Below are 12233 nucleotides of genomic sequence, written 5' to 3' on the forward strand. Positions count from 1 at the left end.
TCGTCATCATGTTGTGTGTGGGGACTGGGACTCAAACAGCAAAGGCACTCATTTGGGTGACATGGCTGTTGAGCGGTGGACAGTGGTGCACAGGGGCAGGATGGGGAGGGAGTGCAGGCCGGAGCTCAGCCGACCCCAGCAGGACAGCCGGACAAGAGCTTTCCTGATCCAAGCAATGTCCAGAAACGCAACTCCCTGTGCACTGCCCAGAGGCTGGGGTGCTGCAGACCACCCAAGGCTAGGTTCCTGGGAAGGGCAGTACCCTGGTTCCTAAGGCCTCCTCCTGAGAGCCTGGCCAGCCTGGGGGGTGCTCCCCATGGTTCCTCCACACACACCTGGGCAGTCTCCCTCGATAGTACCCTCAACCTAAAGATCCTTCCTCTGAGATCACTATCAGAAACGGCTTGCACACAGGCGGCACCAGACAGGCCAGCGGCAGCACCCCTCATCCACACGTTGGGAGTGTGGCCTGAGGCCAGGTGAGCTGCCCCAGCCTGAAGGTGACGTTGCTGTCATCACATCCGTGGCTCAAGCCTGTTGGGGGCCATGACGTGGCGTCCTGAGGGCTGTGCAGGGCTGTGCGGGGCGAGGGCCGTGCTAGGCAGTGCTGGTCACTAACGAGCTGTGCAGGGTGCTGGGCAGGAGGGCGTCGGGGCCCCAGGGATGACATGCAGATTAGCCGGGACTGTGGGCAAATGGGAGGAATTCCCTGAATTTTCTAGTTACTCAGAGACCCCCGAGATTTTTTACAGCAGGGTCTTTTAAGCCCCGCGTGGAGTCTGGAGGTTGAGAGAGGTGAGAAGAAAAGAATTCAGAGGAGATGGCAGCTTCAGCACCTGCAGAGCCTGTCACCCTGACTGGAGATGCTCCAGGAGCCCAGCCGTGGGCCTTGGAGAAGGGCCAAATCCCTGCAGAGACCATAGCAGCTGGGCTGGTCTCATGTAAGAAGGAAGGCTCTGATGTGGGACAGCGGCCCCAAGGTGGAGGGAAGTGGAGGAAGAAAGGCAGGTGTGTGGTGTGTGAGGTTGAGTGTGGCGTGTGTGTGTGTGGTGTCTGTATTGTGTCTGGTGTACATGGTGTGTGTGTGGCGTCTGTATTGTGTCTGATGTACATGGTGTGTGTGTGGCGTCTGTATTGTGTCTGGTGTACATGGTTGTGTGGTGTATATATTGTGTTTGACGTACATGGTGTGTGTGTGGCGTCTGTATTATGTCTGATGTACACGGTGTGTGTGTGGTGTCTGTATTGTGTCTGGTGTTCATGGTGTGTGTGTGGCGTCTGTATTGTGTCTGGCGTACATGGTGTGTGTGTGGTGTCTGTACTGTGTCTGATGTACATGGTGTGTGTGTGGCGTCTGTATTATGTCTGATGTACACGGTGTGTGTGTGGTATCTGTATTGTGTCTGGTGTACATGGTGTGTGTGTGGCGTCTGTATTGTGTCTGATGTACATGGTGTGTGTGTGGTGTCTGTATTGTGTCTGGTGTACATGGTGTGTGTGTGGTGTCTGTATTGTGTCTGGTGTACATGGTTGTGTGGTGTATATATTGTGTTTGACGTACATGGTGTGTGTGTGGCGTCTGTATTATGTCTGATGTACACGGTGTGTGTGTGGTGTCTGTATTGTGTCTGGTGTTCATGGTGTGTGTGTGGCGTCTGTATTGTGTCTGGTGTACATGGTGTGTGTGTGGCGTCTGTATTATGTCTGATGTACACGGTGTGTGTGTGGTATCTGTATTGTGTCTGGTGTTCATGGTGTGTGTGTGGCGTCTGTATTGTGTATGATGTACATGGTGTGTGTGTGTGGTGTCTGCATTGTGCCTGATGTACATGGTTGTGTGGTGTACATATTGTGTCTGACGTACATGGTGTCTATGGGGTACATGGTGTGTGAGGTGTGTCTCAGGCCACATGGAAGAGCTGGCATTCGTCAGTGTGGTCGAGTGGGGGAAGGATTCTGACAGACACCAAGACTATATTCTCAAGGGACCCCCCTCCTTTTACCATTCAGGCAGCTCTCAGAGGAGGAGGCGCTCAGAAAGGAAAGTACTTCCTCCCAGCAGGCCCCCAGCCTGTCTGAAGCTCTCTAAGGACCGATGACTCAAATGGGGCTGCTCACCAAGAGGACGCTGACCTCTGGCCCTTCCACCTGATGCCTTGGTGAACTCAGTTCCCAGATCCAGAAACTCTGGGCTGAACTCTATGAAATCGCTGGCTTTGGTGAAAAACAGATGAATACGGGCCACGTCATATGGTTTAACCCTGAGCCAATCTGGGGTGAGGGGCCAGGCTTCCAGAAGAGTTGCCGGGGGTGGGATCACTCCAGGTTCCCGTGGGGCTGGGGGCGCAGCTCATCTCTTCGCGCTCTGAACACCTCAGTTCCATCAGATTTTCCTTGTAAATCCAAACTCGGGTTGCAGATGGACTCAGAATGTGAGACCTGCTCCTGTTTTATCCGAGTCTCTGGGACAGTGAGGGACACCAGGCAGGTTCACTCCCCAGGAATCCCATCGTCCCTTTCCCCAAAGTGGCTCCAGACCTCAGAGACCACTGCACCCAGGCCTGGAAGCACACAGCTCCCCGTTACCTCTCTCTGGGAAGTGGCTTGGGCTCAGGGCGGACAGCGATTGTGGAGAAGGCGGCCGGTCGGGTGGGTGACGGGAAGCTCAGATCCAAGGAGCCTGCCTTCCTGTGCAGTGGCTCCATCCCCAAGGCGCCCTGCATCTCGCCTTCGATGGGACAGGACCCAGCCCTGCCGTGGATGGACAGCAAGGACACTTCGGGCCCCACCGCGCCCTGGAGAGAGGCGTCCACTGCTTGGGGGTCATGGGTGGGAGAGGTGGATGGCGGAGAGCGCGACTTCCTCCTGGTGGATGCACCGGCCAGCAGCTTCAGCAGCCCACTCTTTCTGTCTTTCTAGAGACACACAAAACGAAGTTGGGTAAGTGCTTCTAGCGAGCGGTGTGGCCCTGTCAGGAGACTCTGGTCCTGGTCAAGTAAAGCTACCTAGAGGAGGACAATGAAGATGGAAAGCTTTCCCATCTCGCTTCCTTCCTTTCCTGAGATGTGGAAGACATGCCAGCACAGACCTAGACCTGGAGGTGCCAACCTGACAACCCCCTCCTCAGGACCGCCCCCCGCCCCAGACTCCTGCTCTCAGGACCGTCTCTCAGGAACCCTGACCTCAGGACCCCCATCTCAGGACCACATCCCAGCCTGGAAACATCACCAGCTGAGGGCACCATGGGTCTCCTGCAGCGGGAGCGGGTGGTTATTCCACATTAGTACCGAGTATCCCACACACCTTCAGTTGGAGGCCCTGACAGCACTGTTTGTGGTTGTACCACACGGGGAGCCAGGTTCCATGTGTGTCACATATGTGTGTGCATGTATGAGTGAGGGTGTGTGGAGGAGGAAGATGTGTACACGCAGAGGTGCTTCCATGGAAATGTGCTGGCCTTGGTGTCCAGTTTTGCAGCTCTCCTGGAACTGACTGTTCTGACGTTGCATGAGGACTAGCTAGTTGGCAAGGGGTGTGGTGTGAAACAGGTGGCACTCTGAGTCTGACACAGAGCCCTTGGTCGGAAATGGCCACCACAGCGTCTGATTGGGTCATGGGGCTGGTTGGACCCCACAGTGGCCCAATGGGGACTCTTTTTTCCACCCAAGCTGTTGGGGAGTCAGTGGTGCTGAAATTGCCATAAAGCACACTTAGCAGGGGTGTGTGCCTCAAGGTAAGTCTATAACACTTTAGTATGAACAAATCTGAAGTTTTTCTCTACTCCCAGCACTGGTACTGATGGAAAGGATTGGAGCTGATGTCCTGAATGCACACCACGGCTGGCATGGGCAAGCCCCAGCCTGGAGGGGAGCAGGCATGGGGGAAATGTGGCACAGGGCAACCTTGATTAGTATCCACCGAGATGAGCGTGGGACACATTCAGGAGAGCTTTGGTCAGTTAGCCACCAGGGGGCGCTATGCAGCTGGCTCGGAGGCTTTGCCACCCTTCAAGTAGCCACGTTCCTGAGGCCACCATGCAGAGGAAGGGACTCCCAGGATGACAGCCTCCTAACTGAGACCAGCAGGGGGAGGGCACCGGCTCAGGTGCACAGAGGGTCCTTGGCGCTCACTTGGGGGCTCTGGAAAGGGAGACACGCTGGCAATAGACCCCCAAACACTGCGGGGTCTCTGGCAGAAACCCACTGGCTATCAAGTGGTCAAGTGGGATCTGGAGATGAAAACTCTAAAAGTAATCTAACAGTATATGTGTGTGCCTGTGTGAATGTCCGAGCCTCTGCGTGAATGTCTGTGCCTATTTGTGAATGTGTGTGCTTATGTGTGACTGTATCAGTATGTGTATGTATGTATGTGTATGCAGGTATATGGGCATACGTGTGTATGTACGCACGTGTATGCATGTGTGTCTGTGTGCATGTGTGTGCACGCACAGGTGAATAAAATTAAGATCCATGTGATGGGTCCCCAGGCCTGCCAGTGGCCCCGTGGTGCCATCCACGACAGAAGGAGGTTCACATCACTGGCTCAGCCTGTACCCCATGGGGCTGAGGGCTGACTGCCCTTCCTGCTGCTCTGCTGGGCCAGCCAGGTTCTCAGAGCACAGGGACTGAATTCTGGACACTCACCAACAAACTCTGGTGGGGCCACTGGACCACATGGGCACCAGGGCAGGGACAGAGGCTCCAGGCATGAGCTGGGTTGTTGGTGGCATCATAGCCAGAGAGTCCTGCTGGGTGAGTTAGCCAGGACCTGCATGCCCAGTGGGGAGGGGCCTGCATGAGACCTGCCAGCGACCAGGGGGAGGGTCCCTCAATCCCCGGTGAGATCTGACTGTGCCCATTGCTAGGTCTCACCCAGCTCAGAGCTCTGGCTGCTGCTCCATATAAAATCAAGGCGAAGGAGACACAGTTAGGACAGGCCCAGGGCAAGTGGGCAAGGCCTCTTGGAGGTTTCTTGGCAAAGCCACAGCCTTCCCAGTAGAGCAGGTCACCAGGCCTACCAGTAGGGCTGCCAGCCCTGTGTCGGGCTCCCACCACCTGCACCTGCCAACTGGGTGGCAAGGGCCACCGTAGGAGTAGGAGCTCAGTGGGCACGGCAGCCATGCCAGGCACAGCAGGCAAAGGGACAGGCGGAGCCAGGCTGTCGAGGTCCACACCTGGGTCAGCACATCAGAGAAGAGCCCAGGGGAACATTAGAAAGACAAACACGCATGCACTCACACACACTGCACACACACAACCTGAGATAAAGCCGTAGCCTACTAGCAAAGAATCACCTGGAAACCAGTATTATAAAAGAGATATACATTCATTACAGGAGAACCGCAAAACATCTTAAAAATAAGAAAATGATAGCTTCTGTCCCTAGAGGGTTTGTTCCTTAGAACGTTAATGCAAAAACTTGGCCAAAGGAAAAAGAAATTTAAAGCTTAAATGAAGAACTGCTGCCAATTAAAAGTCAGTTAAAATTATGGAAAATTATCTCTGATATTAAAAGTCAAAGAGAACAGAATTTGATTTATAAAATGTGACATTAATTTTTTTAGGGAATCAATTCATTTAATTAAACGAAGTAGACCTGAGTGCCACATCTTCCTCATTAATCCACGGGGTTAGATGGCCCCACTTCTCTCACACAGATTTACCCTGGCTTCTGTTCACAGGACATTTAAAGCTGCTGGTGGGCACACACTGGATGCTGGGCAGGTGTGGTGGGCAGCACTGATATGGACATGGTTTGGTCTGCAAGGCTCAGCCCCGACCCCCTAGGAAAACCTCAACCTGCAGGACCAAACGCACTTGTGGGTAGGGCAGGCTCTTCCCACCACCTCCGAGCACAGGGCACAGACAGAGCCACACACGTGCACTCTGCCAGGTGCCCAAAAGGACATTTCCATGAGCTGAGACAGGAGTTCAGGGTCATTGATCAAGGGTCATGGACCATGTTCCGATTGAGTCCACCCTCAGTGGCCTGGGGGCATCGCTGCCATTGGGGAAGCGCAGATCTAGTCCCCCAGATGGCTGATGTTGGCTCAGGAGAGCAGGTGCAGGAGGGGCTCGGTGATAATTCATTTTATTACACATTTTGATATTTTCTGACTTATTATGTCAAATGTTGTTTCTTCTTAATTTGAGAGGAAACATAATGAAAGCAAAATTTGTAAAAGTTGCTCTGCACGCAGGATTCTAGACATGATGTACTGGAGAGAACTTCTGTTGTTCCGTGGATGGGAAGGGAGGTGGTTTTGGAGGAGTGGGGTTGGGGTGGCCTGAAAGCTGGGCTGGTTGCCAGCCAACTGGGCAGGTCCAGGTGAGAAGCCAGGAGGTGGGGAGGGGGGAGCATGGGGCCTGTGAGAAGAGCAACACGGTGGATGGCTCCTCGGGAGCCTGGTTGAGAGGCTGGAGTCGCTTGGTGGACACTGGGCGGTGCTGGAGGCAGGGGCAGTGGGATTGGAGGGGAGCTGGCAGTCTGGATGCAGGATCCCAGCCACTCTCTGACCCCAACACTGCCTGTTCCATAACTGCTGGAGCAGGATGAGCGAGGGTGGGGGAGTTTGCTCTCCCTTCACCCTCAAGGCGTTACTGCCTTGCACCTCAGGGCCTTACTCAGTGTTTGCTGACCCACCGGGTCTCCAGCCAGTGTCCTGAGCACAATCATACGGCCAGGGCTGACCCGGCCCAAACCTGCCTCAGGTTCTGGAGCTCCTGGGACCGAACCCCACCTTCTCCTGCCAGCCTTGGGCCTCTCCCACACATGGCCCCCAGCACTGCAGGTAACCACACACTGCAACAGCGTCCTGCGTACCCCGCTGTTCCAGAGATACCCCATGTTCAGTGAGGGCCATGGCGTGATATGGACCAGCTAGCAGCCTCCATAGCAGGAAACCTGGGTGCTATGTTGAGCTCTAGCTCAGCAGGTCTGGGTGGGGGGCTGGGTTACCTCCCTGTGCCCCCTGGTCCATCAGACGAGCAAGTGCTGACATCTCCCACTCCTCACCGTCACAGCCTCCCAGGGCCAGGACTGGGTGGCCCGAACCCCTGGGGTGTCAGCACCCTGTGAGGGCCCTGAACTCGGGATTGGACCCTGGTGGTCCCACCTCTGCTGTGTAGCCCATGACGCTGTCATTGCACCAGGTGGTGTCACAAAGGCCAGCACAGGGAAGGAGGCACCGTGGCCAGGGCTCCGCGAAGGCAGGAGGCCTGTGCACATGCACCTGCCCCAAGGGCCCCAGGGTGCAAAGCCAGGCTGGGGCCCAACATGAGAGGGTGAGGGCAAGGGCCATGCCACCTGGCACTCCTCCCAGCGGGTGCCCCTGGGCCTCGTTTCCTCACCTGTGAAGTGGGGGTGACGACAGTCCCTGCTCCTGAGAGCTGCCTGGGGACCAGATGAAATAAGACATGCCAGACATTTGCCTGCTGTCCCCACCACCCTCTCGTCACCATGGTTACCACAGCCGGCTGGAGACTTCTTTCTGAGGCCACCAGTCCACCCAGTGACACACGGGTGTCTCTCCACAGCTGCATCTCACTCTCTGGGCATGGAAATGCCACGCTCAGCCAGAGGAACAGTGCCAGGACCTCGTCTCTTCGACAGCAGTCCTCACAGGATGCGAGTGTTGACGCTGTGCTTCCCACAGGCTGTGGTGACATGTGTGGCGGAGGGGGGCCCTTCCCTGTGCTGAGCTGCAGGGGCTGTGAGCAGAGCCAGAACAGGAAGGAGAAGGCCTGAATGAATTTCCCCAACAGGATTGTCACCTGCTGGGCTGTGAAGGGCCTCACGGCTCTGAACAGAGGTGCTTCCTGGGTTCTCTGAAGCCCATGGACTTGCCAGGTTGGGTGCAGGTAGCTTCTCAAAGCAGGTCACACCCTTCACCAGGGATAAGAGGCTATGGTTTAATTCAGCTGAGAAACGACGAGATGAAAGGCGGTGGCCGTGAAGCTCTGACTGGCTGCCCCACGTCCTACGAGGCGAGGCCCCCTGGCTGACAGCACAGGACTGCTCGGGTGTTAGGCTCCCGGCGTCTGCCCGTCCCTCCCCTAAAGCAGCCCGAGGCAGATGCTGGCGACGGCCTTCTGCACCCAGGGCTACTCTTGCATCCCAATCACCCCCACCCTTGGTTCTGCAACCTGAGGGCTGACGTGACCAGCTTGGAGCAGCTCTGGGAAGCTGGGGGCTGACGACTCCATTGCATGGGTCTCCCCAGGGGATGAGGAGATGGAGACAGAATGACCCAGAAGCCCTTGGAGAGCCATGGAGAGGGACTCGGGGAGGGGTGCTGCCCTCCCTGGTGCCAAAATGGGCCAGCTGGGTGGGCCCTGGGAGGGTCACAGGGTTCTTCAGTCACGAGTGAGGGCAGGGCCTCATGGGTTGGAACTGAGGTACTTCCTGGGCTCTGGGAAGTCCTGCAATTTCCAGGCTGTGTCCCCACTCTGAATGGCCAGGGGCCCCGCACCCACTACCCCAAGGAGCGGCTGGGAGTCTGGCAACCATGGGTTGACTAGTACATATTCTAGGCAGCCAAGCCCCCCTGGACCTGTGTCTCTGAACACCCGCAGGCTCTGAAAACTGCCATCCTGCCAGCCTCACTTTATTCATCCCAAGTGGGAGCCACACCCCAAATCTAAGGTGATGAGTTCAAACAGAGGCAAAGAAGGTTCCTCTAGAAATCCAGGGGCTCCCCACCCAGGACCGCATCTCCCACATCTCTGTGGACTGACCCGAGCAAGCGGGCTGCTCCAGGGGGTGGGACGCAGCGCCCCCAGGAGAAGGGCGGCTGTGCTGGTGGGATTGGGCCGCACAGACGGTGGTTAGGAGTGAGGGGACTGTGTGTGCTGCCCCAAGTCCCATCTCTCTGGCATGTGAAGTGAAAGTGAAAGTTGTTCAGTCATGTTCGACTCTTTGTGACCCCGTGGACTATACAGTCTGTGGAATTCTCCAGGCCAGAATACTGGAGTGGGTAGCCGTTCCCTTCCCCAGGGGATCTTCCCAACCCAGGGACTGAACTCAGATCTCCCACACTGCAGGCAGATTCTTTACCATCTAAGCTACCAGGGAACGGAGAAGGCAATGGCACCCCACTCTAGTACTCTTGCCTGGAAAACCCCATGGATGAAGGAGCCTGGTAGGCTGCAGTCCATGGGATCGCTGAGGGTCGGACACGACTGAGCAACTTCACTTTCACTTTTCACTTTCATGCATTGGAGAAGGAAATGGCAACCCACTCCAGTGTTCTTGCCTGGAGAATCCCAGGGATGGGGGAGCCTGGTGGGCTGCCGTCTGTGGGGTCGCACAGAGTCAGATGCGACTGAAGTGACTTAGCAGCTACCAGGGAAGCCCTTTTATGATTTTATATATATATAAAATACCATAAGCTGTTTATGATTCTTTTTAAGAATCAGAAGACTCAGGAGGAGCCTCCCCTAATGCCGAGGAGCAGGTGGGTAGAGGGCAGCTCCCAGAAGGGGCTTCCCTGGGCGATAGCAGTGAGGCTAGGTGTGTATACAGGGCAGAGCCTGTGGTCGGTCTGTTAAGACGCCGCTCTGTGTCCAGGGTGCTGCCTGGCCCCGCATTCAGCAAGCACCTGCTTTCCCATCTCCATATGAAACTCTTTCCTCTTCTATGAGTTCTGAACCCCACCCCCTCCACCATCACCAACATCCTCCTGTGTCCTGAGCAGAGATGGTGTTCAAGGTGAGGCCTCCCCCATTCTGGTGATTCACTTTTCCTGGGCCTCTCCCACGTGCACGTGTTATTAAACTTCGATATCCTCCTATTGATACACCTCATTTAGTTCTTAAATCTGCCAGAAGGACCCAGAAGGGGAGAGAAACGTCTTCCCCCAACAGGAGACACCCCAGGAGAGAGCAGTCCACGGGTGAGACAGCAGGCGAGCCCCAGTGAGAGGTGGGGTCCCAAGGCCTCCCAGAGTGGCTCCCTCAGGTTCTCTCTGGGCAGCGGGGCTGTTGGGGAGGGGGTGGTGGGCTGGGCTGGGCATGCACATCCCTCTCCTCTCCCTGGGAGCGCATTCCCTCTATTCCTTCCCTCCAGCTCTACTCGCAGCCCATCCCTGGACCTTGGTGAGCATTCCTTTCTGGGAGAGCTTGTTTCTCTCTCATCCACTCTGTCCACTTGCACACCTTCAGGTCTTCAGCCTCTGTATGTTATTTTTTATCCCCTCCCCTACATGGACCACTGGTTGAATTTGTGCTGTAACCCAGCCCCATGGGCAGTGGTGCCTGCACCGGGGAAGTTCCCACAGGAGCCCGGCTCTGGATCGGGGCCAGACCAGGCCGCTGGGCGGTACCCTTGTCCCCAGGCAAGAAGTCACTGGGCAGAATGCAGTGAGATGAGGGAGGGTTAAAACGCTGAGCTTTCACTGCATCACAGCTTTCCCTGGACTCAGCGTTCTGACCTGCTCCTTTCTCTTCTCACCCTGATGCAGGAAGGCCTGTTAACTCGGCAGAATTTATAGCTCAACACTAATGTCTTTAAGATTGCTTCTGAAGAGGTCAGGCCAGAGGGCAGATGGCAGAGGCGTGAAGCCAGAACAGCCCTCTGGCTCTAGGCTGTGTCTGGGCCGCTCTCGGCTTCCTCCACCAGGACAACCTTGCCTTGAATGTACGTTTCCAACGGGCCTCTGCTTGTTTTCTGTAGAACAAGTGTGGGGCCACCACAAAATATTAGGTTAAATGAAATGCATTCAGATGAAATCTCTGCAAAACCTGGTATCCTCCAGAAAGGGTTCTGGAATGGAACAAGGAAGATCAAACACATCCTTATCTACTCAGGTGTGCCAAGTGCAGGTACTTCTGAAAATTTTTTTAAACAAAACAGATGGGTAGAAACTACCTCATCCAACCAGAAAAATGGCAGCAGGATGGTCACCACAGGGGAGGGGCCGTCCACACCGGAGGGGCTCTGCCAGCGGGATGCAGGATCTCGGAGGCTCAGGTAGGGATCTAGCTGTTATTCCCACTAGCACTGACAACCTGTCCTGCCAGCTCTCAGGGACACCGGAGTTGTCTTCCTGGACTCATGTCCTTCTTAGCACAGCTGTTTCCAGGCAACGTCAGGTGACACCCCCTGGGCACCAGCTCAGCGTGGCCGGCCTCAGCCCTGCAAATCCTAGACCCTGGCCTGGCTGCTCCTCCCTGAGAAGGGCCTGACTGGGCTCTTCTGCTCCTAAACTCTAAAGAGCTGCCACCACATGCACACGCCTGCTTGTCATCATCACATTAGAATGATTAGGAAAGGATGGGAATTTGGAAGAACTCGAGGTGTCAGGACCCCAGTGGACTCAGGTCACCAGGAGCCCCTCGTGGCTCCTCTCTGAGCTGCTGATCTAACAGGGAAGTGGCCGCCTGGCAGACGGAGGGAGGGCCTCAGAGTCCACCTCACGAGCAGTCCTGGCAGGAGGATGTGGGAAAGGCTTAACTAGAGCTGCTCACGCCAAAGGGCAGGGAGGGCTGCCTATGGGTTGCGGGTGAGTTTATCTTCCACGACTTGACTCCTGGGGCTGTTTCTACTAGTGGTGCCAAAAGCGGAGGCCCTGGACCCACTCCCAGCGTGTGCCCTGGGGCACAGACTCAGACCAGCACAGAGAGGGGCCACAAAGCCCACATCTCTCCCTGGGATGGACCTTGCTGTTCTCCAGTCTCGCCTCAGCAGTAGTGTTTCCTTGCCATCGGCACAGAGGAGGGAGGTGCCAGTGTCCTTCACAAACTACAAGTGTCTCTCTGGCTGGAAGGAAGGCTTCTTTGCACAGGAGGCTGAGGAGCCGCCTGCAGCTCCCCTGCATGTCTCCCTACTGCCCCTGGATGGGCCCTGCCTCCGGGTTCCAGGGCGTCCTACGGAGCACCCGCTTATTCAGCTCTGAGCCGGGGCACAAGCCAGGGCTCGCCACCGAGTAAGCGCCCACAAAGATTCTTGTATCAGTGGGTCAAAGAGCACACGGGTGGCTGAGGGCAGCCCAGGTGTGAAGTGAGGAAAAGGGTGAGTTCTGGAAAGCAAGGATTGATGAGGTGCTGCCAGGATTTCTGGTCACGGGGGAGTCAGTCTCTGGGGAGGTGGCCCTGTAGGAGTGTGAGTGTGTGAGGCACACTGCCGCGGGTTCTGGGTCCTGCAGACCCCCCGTCAGACTCCTTCTTCACTGATGAGCAGGGAAGCTCATTTTCGTTCTGTGATGAGGTCCCTAGACCCTCTGGTGGGCGTGCTGT

General features: G+C 56.1%; 1 protein-coding gene across 1 annotated transcript in view; it reads right to left on the bottom strand.

Moving 5' to 3' along the window:
• The window catches only part of SH3RF3 (SH3 domain containing ring finger 3), a 159388-nt gene that overhangs the window by 4574 nt on the left and 142581 nt on the right, over window positions 1-12233 (bottom strand). Inside the window, exon 9 of the mRNA XM_055540234.1 lies at window positions 2587-2915. Coding sequence (XP_055396209.1) covers window positions 2587-2915 — 329 coding nt within the window. The remainder of the gene's footprint in view (window positions 1-2586; window positions 2916-12233) is intronic.

Source organism: Bubalus kerabau, chromosome 11 (genome assembly GCF_029407905.1).
Source record: "Bubalus kerabau isolate K-KA32 ecotype Philippines breed swamp buffalo chromosome 11, PCC_UOA_SB_1v2, whole genome shotgun sequence".
Lineage (NCBI taxonomy): Eukaryota > Metazoa > Chordata > Mammalia > Artiodactyla > Bovidae > Bubalus > Bubalus kerabau.